The sequence below is a fragment of the Pavona decussata genome, unplaced genomic scaffold (assembly GCF_977016875.1).
Source record: "Pavona decussata unplaced genomic scaffold, jaPavDecu1.1 SCAFFOLD_233, whole genome shotgun sequence".
Taxonomy (NCBI): Eukaryota; Metazoa; Cnidaria; class Anthozoa; order Scleractinia; family Agariciidae; genus Pavona; species Pavona decussata.
Genome location: NW_028145638.1, coordinates 3,509,656 through 3,523,380, shown reverse-complemented (window position 1 = coordinate 3,523,380; position 13,725 = coordinate 3,509,656). Strand labels below are relative to the sequence as shown.

Here is a 13,725-nt window from a genome sequence, read left to right as displayed (position 1 = left end):
TCCAGATGCGCAGAACGTATGCGCAGTAACAATAGTAGGCACCATCCTTAAAACCACTGCATGTGATGTTTTATCAACCATTTGATAGGTCAATGGGCTTATGAATTATAAATGAGTTTCATCAGGTACAGTCAACTCTTTCATAGCGACCACTTCTCTTAAGAGACAACCTCCCATAAGCGACCACTTCGTAAACAACCGTTTTGTTTCTCAGTTAAATACTGTTTCAAGAGCTCTCTCGTAAGGGACCACCGCTCAAATTTCTTAAGGGACCGCGACCGCTTTTTAGGCCAGAAATTAGGCTTATTAGGCTTATTTTGTTGATCTTCCCCGTAAGCCACCACCTCTCGTAAGCGACCACTTTGCCGTGCCCCAAGGGTGGTCGCTTACAAGAAAGTTGACTGTATCCAAACACTGAGAAGTAGGTTGAAAAAACGAGGCGCAGCCGAGTTTTTTTTAAAGGACTTCGAGGTGTTTGGATATCTGATGAAACACACTTTTGAGTGTTCGATAGGGCTTCTCAAATGAGCAATAATTCTTGAAGAAATTCAAGGCTAAAGTTGGCAAAATTTTATGGTAACTAGGATCACATATCCAAACCTTGGTCACGGTAGTAATTTTCTTTGTTTTCTTTTGATGAATTATTAATGAGTTTGAGAAATACATGATATAAAAAGCAACAACCAGTAAGTGAAATGAGCCATCATGACCATAATTTAGCAAAAGCTGTATCATGGACAGTTATCAGAACCAGTATAGTGACAAGTATAACAATGTCTTCAAAGTGAGGTCAACTAAGTTTCGGCTAATAATGTGATAACTGTCATATAGGGTTATAGAGACAGCATTTTCCTGTTGTAAGTTGTGTTCACTCGTGATAACTATAACAAAGAACATTATTTTATAACCTGTTCATTATTTGGGATAGGCTGCTGTCTTGTGGTAAACAGAGCAGACAAATCAACCTGACAGAGAACAACCTGTACATTAGCAAAAGGTCAGGGAAGGAATCACAATCTTATGGTGATTCATAACAATTATTATTAAAAACATGATCATTGCATAATGCAGTTATTCCTGAGTTTTGATTGGCTTAGTGCTCATGGTATATCAGTCATTATTAAAAACTTGATCATTGTACAATACAATTCCAGGGATTTGATTGGCTTAGTATCCATGGTATATGAGCCATTATAAAAAACTGGATTATTGTATAATGCAATTCCAGGGATTTGATTGGCATAGCGGCCATGGTACATGTATATGAGCCATTATACCATGCCCGAGAAGTAGCAAGCATAAAGTATTCTCTGGTTACTCTTGAAAAGGAAATCAGCAAGGCCTACCAATATTACTTGATTGTTTCTAATAAAACGGTTATTCCACTCGCGCTTGTAGGATATGAGATAATTATAGCCCACTCGGCGCTACGCGCCTCGTTGGCTATCTATCATCTCATATCCAATTTGCGCTCGTGGAATAATTGTTTATTATACCATGCCAGAAAAATAGTGACCATTAAATTGACTCCTGGTATTTCTTACAGAGCAAAATCAGCAAGATCTAGCAATCTTTCTTGATTGTTTTTAATAAAACAATTATTGATGGTGTGCATGTGGCGTCATGACAGCCATGTTGGTGTTCAGAAAAGATAAGATTTCTCTTCTCTGGGAGTTAACTTCCATTTTTATGTTTTGTACACCAACATGGCAGCAATGCAAACCACCTATTTCACTTGCACTCGCTGGATATGAAATGTGTATAGCCAAGTCAGTGCTATGCTCTCGTTGGCTATCTACCATCTCATATCCAGTGCACGCTCGTGGAATAATTGTTAATTATAACACAAAATAATCAACTATTATACCTTGGCAACCTTCTGGAGTTTGGCCTGGGCCTCCTTTGTTGTTATATTCTGGATAAAGAAAAAGCACAAAATAAAAGGCAGTTTATTTAATTTCAGATCAAGAAAACAACAGACTGACAATAAGCTGTAAACAAAGAATGACATCTCTTAGTTTCTAAAACATGTTTCATCATGTTCAAATGTCATCATCAGTGACAATGAGTAGAGTAAAACTGCGCTTATACACCTCAGAGAAGGATAAGTTCATTAACATTAAATACTTACATGACAAGATGTAAATTATTAGCTAACAATTTCATTCAATTTCATTAATAAAGGGAGCTCTAACAGGATGACTACATCTGAGCCCCATCAGTGCAACCACCAACAGGTCCTAAAAGATACCATGCCCCAGTTGTTTCAAGAGCAGATGACTTTATCCAGCAGATAATTATAAGTAGCTACCCAGCAGGATAAAATGTATTGGTTAAAGTACATCTTATCTGCTGGATAGTGATCTATCCACTGGATAGAGTTACAGATGTATCTACTCTTTGAACAACTGGGGCCAGGTAAATTCACTCTGATTCTAAACCCCTCAGGCCACAGTTGTTTCAAGAGTGGATAACTTTATCCAGCAGATACGTTGCTATCCAGTGGATAAAATATATTGGTTGGAATACATTTTTATTCACTGTATATAGCAATTTATCCACTGGATAAAGTTATCTGCTCTTTGAGCAACTGGGGCCAGATGAATTCACTCTGAATTTAAACCCCTCAGGCCAGAGTTAAAGCAGATAACTTTATCCAGCAGATAAGTTGCTAATGTACAGTTGGAGTACATTTTATCTGCTGGATTGAACAACTGGGGCCAAATAAATTCATTCTGAATCTAAACCCCTCATAATTATAACAAGTGACCCCCACAAGTAAAAATTTAAATAAGATAAAATAAATATAATAAGATGTTCTCATCTTCTAACTCAGTGTTTGAATGGGAGGGGTTTATACTTATTGCAGGGGATTTTACCTTCAGAAACACACCTCCCTTTATCTGTAAAAATGTTCTATTAATTTTTCATGAATGGACTGTAAGCAGATTCTTCAGATAAAATGACTTCATGGGTTAATAGTGTTTGAAACAAAAGAAAAAAGCAGCCATGATGACAAGGTGGTTGTCATGCAGTTCCAGAAACAATCCATACCCACCCCATAAAAGGTCATTGGAAATTCCTAGGGGGAGGGGCTGTTAAAGGTCACAATTTTAGAAGCAAAGTAGGAAGCTAAACTGGAATTTCCTGGGGGATGGGGGTGCAAAACAAAAAGCCTTCCATAGGGGGGGGGGGGGTGGGTATGGATATTTTCTGGAACTCCACATACCAAACATGTGGGAGATAATGGTAATGCAAAATTCCACTTTCATTGGTTTGAACGAAACTACTGTAGTGCATAAATAATAAAGTCATGCTTGTGCAGTAAATTCCAATATACCCAGGATTGCAGTTCTACAAAAGTATTTAGTGCAAATTTATGAATGTAAAACATTTAGCTCTTACAGTGACTCCCAGCTGCTTAGAAGCCTTTGCAACATAATCAGCGCTTAGAGTGTAGTCTACAGCAAGCACATCATCCCAGCCAACAAATCGTGCCTTAAACATCTGAGACTCAGCCCTGCATGGAAAGATGGTACAGCCATAGGTTAAACCTAAAACCATTTTACTGAATACATAAAGGCTAACAAAAAAAGAGAAAAAAGAAAATTCTGAAAGAATGCCTCTGATAACATTTTAAAAGCTTTTATTTTAGTACAAGTAAATTGAATTTGACTTCCATGGAAATACTAGTGTGCATCCATCAATGCCCTCTGAACTATAAGATACAAGGTAATTAAAGTAATCTCAACCCTTTAAGCCCTAACGGTGATCAGCATCAAATTTCTCCTTATAATATCAATGCTCATTCAATCTCTGAGGTTGTGAGAATTATATGTAAGGATATGATCACCCAAGGTGAATTTTCTTGATATTTTTAATTAATAACTTCTCCCCAGTACTTTTTAAAGAAAAGTATGGGGACAAGACAGGAGAATTTGTTCTTTGATATTAGGGGTTAAAGGGTTAAAGCTGCCTACCCCTGCAGGTTACGTATCTGTAATGCGAATGATGGGCGATCAATCATGGAGTAGAGCTCCTGTGAAAGCTTCATTGCTGCAGCACGAACTAAACGGGCTGATTTGCGACCAATCCTAAAATTAAAAACAATTTTAAAAAACTTTACTTGTTATACTGTCTTATGCAATGTAGTGATAATGATGATTATGACAATAACATCTATTTAAGCATAATAATATACAATATTATTATTAATAATGATGACACTTCAACATTTATTTAATAACGAAGCTAGTTGTGATTATTGTAATGAGTAACCCACCAAACAAAGATCTCTGAATGACAGTCCAAGATGTAAACATTCTTTGCTTCAAGCATTTTGGTTGTCAACTTCCCATCAGGTATGTCCACTGTAAAGGAAGTACAAAAAGTTAATTAATAATTAGTTAAGGTTATCCGACCTATACATGTACCTTCAGAGGTGTCTTCAGAGGTGTCTCGCGTCCAAGCAACGTAGCGCGTCCGATTTAAACTGTAGATACCTGAACCCTGTATCAAATTAAAGCCTATAGAGCTGGCTATCAAACTAAACCGAGAATTTTGAAATAAAATGAATTGCCAAATTTTTAGCGCTGTTTTCTCAAATCAATTTTTTTCACTTGGAGGAGCCACTTCAAGGCGCTAAAACTCAAAAGGAATTTGTTCGTTTGCCTTCAAATTTGGACAGTAGCTAGTTTAACATATAAACAACAAAAACGTGTCTGCAAATTGTTTCTTTTGAAATATTTTTTCTCCGAGAGCGATTTTTGTACAATCACTCCACCTTTTTTCATTTATTTCGAAAATGCTCTTTAACTTTTCATTGTGATTGAATATGGCAAAATGCAGACATGTTTTTTTAGCGTTTTGGGTCTGGAAACTGAGGAGCAAGTTAAATTAGCGAAAAACAAAACTCGCTTTGACTTGTACCTTTAAAAAGGTGATTCGGAAGCTTGGATTTAGAGGTTTAAAAATTCATTTTATTTCAAAATTCTTGGTATGGTTTGATAGCCAGCTCTACAAGCTTTAATTTGATACAGGGGTTTAGGTATCTACAGTTTAAACTGGACGCGCTACATCGCTTAAACGTGAGACACCTCTGAAGGTGGAGGGTAACCTTAAGTAATTAAATAACAATGAAGTGAGTTGTTGAGTGATTGAGTAAACAAATAAAAAAAATGAAGGATGAGTGACTGATAATTGAATCAGTCAGTCAATCAGTCAGGCAGTTAAGTAGTCAACAACAATCGCTATTAATCAACCAGTCAGTCAACCAACCAATCAATGACTGACAGAACATCAAACAAAAGGAAGAATGACAAAAGAATGAATGAATGAATGAATGAATGAATGAATGAATGAATGAATGAATGAATGAATGAATGAATGAATGAATGAATGAATGAATGAATGAATGAATGAATGAATGAATGGAACATCAGATGAAGTATGTCTATATATTTGGTCAGGTGGGCAGATCGAAAGAAACATTAAAAAACATTACTTTCCAGACAATACCTTGAGGCAGCTCTAAGTAGCCAAGCCCTAAAGCCACTTGATAGAGAATTGGTGCAGGTGGGTTTTCGTTGTATTCTGGTTTTTCCTGAGTATCAGATACAATAATAATTAGCTGCAGATGTGTGATGAATTTTTTGTATTGCTGATAGATTTTAAAATTAATGGTTTAAGAGTTTCAGAAGGGCAGGAAAGTATTTGAAACTTCCCCTTGAAGGTTGGGAATTAGAACTTCGTGCCCTAAATAAAATCTTTCAAACCCTTCTTGATTTATAAAGATTTTTTTCCTTTGAAGGGGGAAATTGATAGTATTTGAAAACAAATGTTCAGTTCCCTCAAGTAACACAACAGCATTGCATGATCAGTGCTAACACATTTTGTAGCTGTAACCAATAAGACAGACAGTCATCAGGCTGTATACTCTCTTTAAAATATGGGATTTTTATATTAGTCTACTGGTAGTTATCTGAACCCTGTTTCTTCATATTTTCGCATTAATTGTTGTTTCTATGTTTGTTTGCGGGCTCGACCTGAACATATAAAAAAACAGTTCTTTTCTGTTGACTAGCAGCCTGGCATTTTTAACTCTAGGGTTATTTCAGGTAGCCAATAACCCTATTATTTTGTGTTACATTGTAAATGCTTTTTGTAGACTCTGGGGTAAATAAAGTTTGTTGTTGTTGTCAGCCCAACTGTTCTACAAAACTACATTAAGGACGGTGCCTACTAATACCGAAGTATTTTTGCGTGGTTTATGACTACGTGGGAAAAGCAGATCTTAGCAAGGACCATCGGAATCGAAAAAAAAAATTGGGGGGGGGGGGGGGGTAACCATGCATTTTATAGAGATACAGTAATTAAGCAACAATGATTCTAAAAAGCTGTAAAATATAAAGGAATGTATGGCATCTTTTTTTCCAAATTGAAACTTTATTATCTCTGGAAAATGTATGGTTACCCCCAATTTTTTTTTAAAATACCAAGAGTACTTGCTAAGTTCTGCTTTCTCCACATAGTTTTAAACCGCACATAAACATCCCCGTATTAGTAGGCACCACCCATAGGAAACTCAAGTATCTTGAGATGCACAGAACGTATGCGCAGTAATGAAAGAAGGCAACGTCCTTAAATGAACTTCTGACAAAGAGTTGGACTTGGGGTGCTCGGAATAAGACCTTAAGTGACTTTTGATGTAAGGACAAATTCTCCTTTCATTTCACAAGCAAATACAATTCAATTTGGAAGGAGAATCTAGCAATTTATCAGAAGTCACTGGTGGCTTTTTTGCAGGCACCCCTTCATGACACCATGACTGCTCTAACAACGTAACAAACCCTTTTATCAATGTCACCCAAATCACAGTTTCATGTGTTCTTCATAAAACAGAAAACCATCTTCACAGATTCAACTTGTCGTATTAGATTGGGTGAAATTAAAATGCACAGTTCAAGAAAAAATCCATACCCACCCCATGAAAGGTCATCAGAAATTCCTAGAGGGGAAGGGCTCTCAGAAGACAAAATATTTTAGACGCAAAGTTTATACAAGCAGCTAAACTGGATTTCTTGGTAAGAGGGGGTGCAAAACTAAAAACCTTCGGTGGGAGGAGTATGGATATTTTCTCGAACTGCACAATGTTTCCTTAAAATCCCTTGCAAACTTGGAGATACAAAACAACCCAAACTTCCTCCAGGATTTCATTAAATTGTCTTTTCCACAGAAAATGGGAATGTTTACATATGGAAGCACAAACATTGGGACCATTCCAATTCCAATTATTTAGCCTGCGTAGCTGGCAATATTGTAGGCGTGTGTGAAATAAAGTTTTGGCGGCGAAGCTGCAAGACGTACCACCTGCCAGAGAACTTGGGTATTTTGAATGCTGCCCACTTTTATCACCTCATTGACCTCAACCGATCCCAATTAAACCAACCAATAAGCACAGACAATTTTCGTGCAAAATATAGGGGTAAAGGCGATCGTCTTACACTTTGTTGTTGTTGCATGCATGGCGGATAACAGAGAATTTGCATAGAAGGGAGTTATGCCTACAAAGCCAGTTAAAGGAAGAAAAAGCCAAGAGAAAATGCTAACGACTTTTGTAGGTTGTGCGGTGTCAATCTGAAGAAAATATTCAGTAATTTTCAGAAAAGTACTAAATACATTTCCAAGGAAAATTTATTTAAACCTTCAGGTCGTGCGAAGCGTGAAGGCGAGACATTAGGAGAACTTTGCTCAGAAATTGGCCTGAACACAGTCTCGTAGTAGGAAAATATTCAACGCAGTTGACCTTGTCCGGTTCATTCGCTCCGGCCTAGAAAGAAATGTGGAAGTTCTGCTCTGTTCTTCCGATCAAGATACGCAAGAGAGGATAAAACGTCTTCTTTCGTCGTCTGTGTCTTTGCCGGACAGGAGTCCTCAAGCGTAAAAGAATTTATACAAGGACCGTTCTACCCCTAAGAAATCATTGAATTTCTCGAAATCGACTCCTTCAAATGCAACGAACAACGAAAATATGCCTTTGGATGTCAACCAGGAAACAATCACACCTCGCGTTTCACACTTCTCTGCAGAGTTGAATGTAGAAAACTTATGTGGTATACAGACTGGTCACTCTGCTTAAATTATTGATTGTAAATCCGAATGGCTGTATTGATTCGCACTGTTCTTTCGACAACGAAACGAAGTCAATTATTCTAAACGCAAGAAAAGCAATGCAAAGGAAAGTGTTCCTTGGGAAATATATGAGGGATCATCTAACATTTGATTGACGTGTGTATTTCTCTCGACCAATCCGTTTTTCCCGCACACTGGTGTGCGGACTATTCAAAAACCCATGGTTTTCATGCAGGCGGTATTTCAAAGTCCCCCTCCCATTCTGCTGCTCGCTTCTAGCGGCTCCGCTGCCAAAACTTTATTTTGCGCGCGCCTACAATACCGCCAGCTACGCAGGCTACCAATTTATTATTAAATCAGTGAGGTTGGCAGGTATAATTGAGGGAACTACACGTAACTACTCACAGTAATGGGACCCTGTGGACGACCACCAAGCAATCTCCAGAACTCCCCAGGTTCGTCTCCCTAACATCAAATAATAATAATAATTATTAAATAATTACAACAACAGTACCGTTTAGTTTGATTATTGATGAAATGCCAAGAAATAACTGGTGATCTCAGGTTTACTAATTTTATCTAATTGAGCTCTTACCGTTTGGCACATGATAATTTCTCCTTTGTTTTTCCTGTCATTTTTGTTCAGCTTCTCAGCAAATAACCTGTGAAGAGTCCAAGGCTAATGATTAGTGGTGAATTAAAACAAACAAAATAAACCATCAATATCTTATCTATCAATATCTAGTTTTGAGCCTTTGTAGTTTTACTAACCAGGCTAGTTGTTCACATTTTGTTTTACAATAATGTAGAACTACACAAAGTCATTTATTATAATAACAAAATTGTATGTGCCATATTAACTACCAAATTCATGTACTCAGGCAAACTTTGTAGTTAATTCATGACAATTTATAACAGCTTGTTCTATAACTAAGAAAGAGAGAGGAACCAGGAGAATAACTAAACAAGAGAATGAAGGAATACAAATCACAACACCTGTACATCAATACATACCATGAAGAGTCAAATTAATAGTTAAGATTGAAGAACAGAAAAGATCTAAACCAAACTCTTAATCTACATGCAATGTTAAAATTACAGTAGGAACAAGGTATATTATTTTATACCTTCCCTTCGTCTTTGTTGTCCCTTTTGCCTACAAAAAAAAAAAAAAAAAAGGAAAACATTACTTCTGGAGCAAGGTTTCATGGCAGCATGACCTAGATACCATTTTTGGCCAGAATCCAATTTTACAAGAACTAGTACCGGTAATACATAAAATTGTGTTGAATACAAATCACAGACTCAACAATACATGTAGATTCACAGACAGGGCCAAGCTAGCAATATTTACAATACTTATTACTTAATATACAGATCACTGGTAAGAAACCTTCCTTGGCTTGTTCCCCAAAAACAATGCAAAGCAACAGAAAATTGCAAACTCACCTTCTCTCCAGACCAGATGAAGATTTTTAGGCCAGCATCCAGTACAAAGGAGAAAGTTGGATCCAGTGACGAAGTGCTGACTTCCACCTTGCATGAAGAAACAAAAGATAGAGAAAGGATGGAAGGAAAGAAGGAAGGAAGGAAGGAAGGAAGGAAGGAAGGAAGGAAGGAAGGAAGGAAGGAAGGAAGGAAGGAAGGAAGGAAGGAAGGAAGGAAGGAAGGAAGGAAGGAAGGAAGGAAGGAAGGAAGGAAGGAAGGAAGGAAGGAAGGAAGGAAGGAAGGAAGGAAGGAAGGAAGGAAGGAAGGAAGGAAGGAAGGAAGGAAGGAAGGAAGGAAGGAAGGAAGGAAGGAAGGAAGGAAGGAAGGAAGGAAGGAAGGAAGAAATGAACACAAAAAGAAAAAGAGAGAAAAAAATTGAGCACTTTAACTTTTGACCTGTCCCTTTCAAAAAACGTACTTTTGATTTTCTACAAGAACAACATAAAGATTAATTGATCAAGCAAATAAAAAAAACCTGCCATATACACATTAAAAAGCCAACCTTTTCTTTTCTCTTGGCACACCTATGCAGCCAGGGGTAAGGGAAGAAGAGGGAAGGGAGAAGAAAGGTTGTCCTTCCTGTATCTCCTTTAAACTGACAAACAAAACTTACTGGTTCCAATTGGACTTTAGATGTCTTGAGAATCCTAAATAGTCTTGTTGGATAAATCTGAAAGGAAGGAAAAATTTGAGTTAAAAATAATAACGTACAGGGTTTAATTAATTAAAGCCAAGATTCAAAGCTTACAGGGTCTTCAACTGTGTAAAATCCACTTGCAGTGCCACCTAAAAAGTGATGTACAAAACTATTAATAAATTCATAATGCTTATAAGAGTACCATCACTTAAAATTTGTTTAATTTCAAGGTGATCAACTCCTGAAAACTGTACAAAATTGGCCTGATTTCACTTTTTCCCAAGTAAACAATGAATTTCCTGTACATTTGCCACTTTTTGGCAGACTTTAATATTAAATGCTTACAATTCCACCCTCTCCTTCCCCCCCCCCCCCCCCCACCATCCTGCCAACATGTCCAGCAGCTGCATTTTTTTGGGGATACACATATTGTAACTTTTGATTGCCGCACTACAGTAACTGCCAGTACTAAAATTCAGCTACTGACCTCAAGAGATTCTCAGTATGACAGCTACTCTCAAAGAGATGCACTTTTTTCATTTGGTCATTTCAAATTACATGTACTTCCATAAACACAGCATGTTCACCTACCCTCAACATAGCTGATACCATTTTCAAAGAGTTCTGCAAACTCCTCTGATTCGTCTTCTTGTTCCTCTCGCTGTTAGAGCAAGAAAGAAAAGAAATGATTAGAATTGAGTACTTTTATTACTCACCCAAATAGTAGCAAAATTTTGTTGTTGATAATCATGTCCTTCCTTGACCACACCACCATAAAATGGAACAAGTATTATTCTTTGGGAATTATAAAGGCTGATTAAGACGGTACAACTTTTGCTTATGACTGTCGCATGCGATTTCTGGAGCGTGCACTGCTCACGTCATACAAAACATCGCACACAACTCTTGTCAGTCAACATTGCCTATACCTACGATTGTCGTAGGATTTTAAAACACGACAGTCATAAGCGAGGTGTAGGTTTGATTTACATGAAACAATTCGTGTTGTAGGCCTGTTGTAAGCTTATCACACTGTGTAAATTGCCCTTAAAGAAGAACTGACAGATGTCACCTTTGACCCAGGGAGGGGAGGGGGGAGGTGGCCCCCATATAAATTGACGGGGAAGATTGTTGGAAATTTTGAAAAAGACCCCAAACAGCTAGGTACCTGATTTCTTTTGTTTAGACATGGTCCAAACAATTTTTTATTTCTAAGAAGTACCAAATCAGTTGACTGACATTTACTTCCTGTAATAATTTTCGACTCAATACCCCAAAAGGTACCACCATAACTCTTACAAAGTCATTTTAGATTTTAGCACCCTAAGAGGTACCAAATCATGAATTTATGACAATCACACCTTTCATTTTTGTATGGGAGTCTCCCCCCCCCCCCCCCCTGGATTTTACAGTGTGATCATGCACTTCTAGCTAGAATCATTGAAACATGAAAGAAAATGGCTGTGTACTGGCAGGATTAATGGCAGAGGGATGGAGTAACAATTTGGACCAAAGAATCAAACAAAACAACAGCAACAACAACAAATAGATAAAAAAATAGAGATGAATCAATGCTCCAAACTTGCAGGGGTTCACATGGCCTACAGATTTTGTGTGAAGGTTTTTCTTGTTTATCTTTTACTTTTAGTTTTTAAAGAGGAGGAGATTAGGTGGGAGAGGGCAGCAAGTAGGAATGACATCTTGGGTTTTAATGTCTTTGGTATCCCTAACAACTGACTTATCATTCATAGAAAGCCCCTTCTTAACATCTGATCTGGTAAATCACTCACCACAGTGCGTGTCTCTGCACCAAGGAAATTCCTGAGATTCACAGCATGAATGGCTGAGCATGCCTTCTTATCAAGCTGAACAATAAAAGTCATCACAATAATTAATTGTAGTGTTATGGACTGCGTAAAGCACACAAATTTGTTTTGATAACTACAGGTAATTTGTGACGGGACTGCATTTTGCAAGCCTTTTTGGGGTATTTAATCATGTATGTTACATGTAATTATTACATGTATTTTTTATCAATTTTATTAAAGAAAATATTTGTGTATATGTATGTAAACTTTGCAATTACCCCAGGGGGTATCCAGATTTCAAGAGACGGGGATGATCAAATTGGGGCAAAAATCAAAACCCAAAAATTCCTTGGACTAAAACTTAACCCCAAAAAAATCCCATGCCAAATTTCTGAGCCTTAAAAATTTCCAGAAAGCATGATATAACACGAAAAATAAAAAAACATAAGAAATTGAATGTTTGCATTTGTTTATTCATCATACCATCTGAAGTTATCTTTTCCACATCTGGCAGTCATTCTAACAACACTTGAGACACCCAATATTAAAACAGCCGCAAAACAAGTTTGGTTGTACTTTATTCACAGAACTATGCAGCCAGGATACTTGGGCATTACCACAAATCTTCAGATTGTTTTGAATGCCCCCCCCCCCCCCCCCAAAAAAAAACCCTACTTAAATCACGCCACCCAAAAAATTACTTGCCAAATTTTCCTACCCCAAAAAATCCTGGAATCAAAAATTTCAAACCCAAAAAAATCCTTCGATCACCCAAGCCCACAAACAAAACCCTGGTTTGCTATAACAAGCAGAGATGCTCAACTTACAGAGGCCTCTTTCCCTATCCAGTAGAAAATCTGCCAGAACAGCTGATCAGTGTCATCAAAACTGGTCTAATTGCAGAACAGAAAAGAAGAAAAAAACAATCAATAAATTAAAATCCATGGACAAATTGAAATCCAAAATAGCAAACACTGAACAAATCTACAGGCAATGCACAAACCTTAAGAACAATGTAACAATCTGCTTCATAGAACTTCCCATAAAACACTATAGAAAGAAAACGTGCATGATGAAAAATCTAGATTATTGGTAACTTGCAGCCTGCTCAGTTGGAACCCTTCAGTTAATTATTTTATGGCCAAGTAAGTGTGTTTTTGTTTTAAAATTAGAGGAGGTGGACTAGGAATAAAATGGAGCTGCTTTGGACAAGCAGAATCATTTCAGCTGTGGTGGCTTGCAGGGGCAAAATGTCACAAGTTCTCTGCACTATGTATGATGTTTAGTTTTTAGCAACTATGTGAAGGAAAAGAGGTTGAAATAAGTAAATAATCACTTTAATTTAATGCACTTTCAAAACAACAGTAATATCAAAAATACTTATTTATCCCTAGACTGGCCCACTGAACAAAATACTAGGGGGGAGGCAGTGAGGAAGTTAAGTGTTCCAATGTGCAGTTCCAGAAAAAATCCATACCCACCCCACAGAAGGTCATTGGAAATTCCTAGGGGGAGGGGACCGGGGGGGGGGGGGGGGTCTTGAAAAAAAAAAAATTTTAGAAGCAAAGTACGAAGCTAAACTGGAATTTCTTAAGGTGGTTGGGGGTGCAAAACAAAAAAAAACCTTCCATGGAGGGGGGAGTATGGCTATTTCCTGGAACT

At 37.4% G+C, this 13,725-nt stretch overlaps 1 protein-coding gene across 2 annotated transcripts in view; it reads right to left on the bottom strand.

Annotated features, from left to right (window-relative positions):
* LOC146458441 (protein flightless-1 homolog) overlaps positions 1-13,725 on the bottom strand; it is a 46,118-nt gene that overhangs the window by 12,580 nt on the left and 19,813 nt on the right. For both annotated transcript variants that reach the window (XR_014858266.1, XM_085090916.1), the window contains exons 26-41: positions 13,067-13,113; positions 12,891-12,956; positions 12,046-12,120; positions 10,847-10,916; positions 10,367-10,404; positions 10,232-10,288; positions 9,580-9,666; positions 9,258-9,286; positions 8,726-8,792; positions 8,536-8,595; positions 5,518-5,602; positions 4,283-4,370; positions 3,981-4,094; positions 3,406-3,520; positions 1,868-1,915; positions 909-965 (exon numbers count right to left, since the gene is read on the bottom strand). Coding sequence is in view for 1 of the 2 variants with exons in the window: in XM_085090916.1 (XP_084947042.1) it covers positions 909-965; positions 1,868-1,915; positions 3,406-3,520; positions 3,981-4,094; positions 4,283-4,370; positions 5,518-5,602; positions 8,536-8,595; positions 8,726-8,792; positions 9,258-9,286; positions 9,580-9,666; positions 10,232-10,288; positions 10,367-10,404; positions 10,847-10,916; positions 12,046-12,120; positions 12,891-12,956; positions 13,067-13,113 (1,103 nt within the window). In the remaining variant the exon portion in view is untranslated. The remainder of the gene's footprint in view (positions 1-908; positions 966-1,867; positions 1,916-3,405; positions 3,521-3,980; positions 4,095-4,282; positions 4,371-5,517; positions 5,603-8,535; positions 8,596-8,725; positions 8,793-9,257; positions 9,287-9,579; positions 9,667-10,231; positions 10,289-10,366; positions 10,405-10,846; positions 10,917-12,045; positions 12,121-12,890; positions 12,957-13,066; positions 13,114-13,725) is intronic.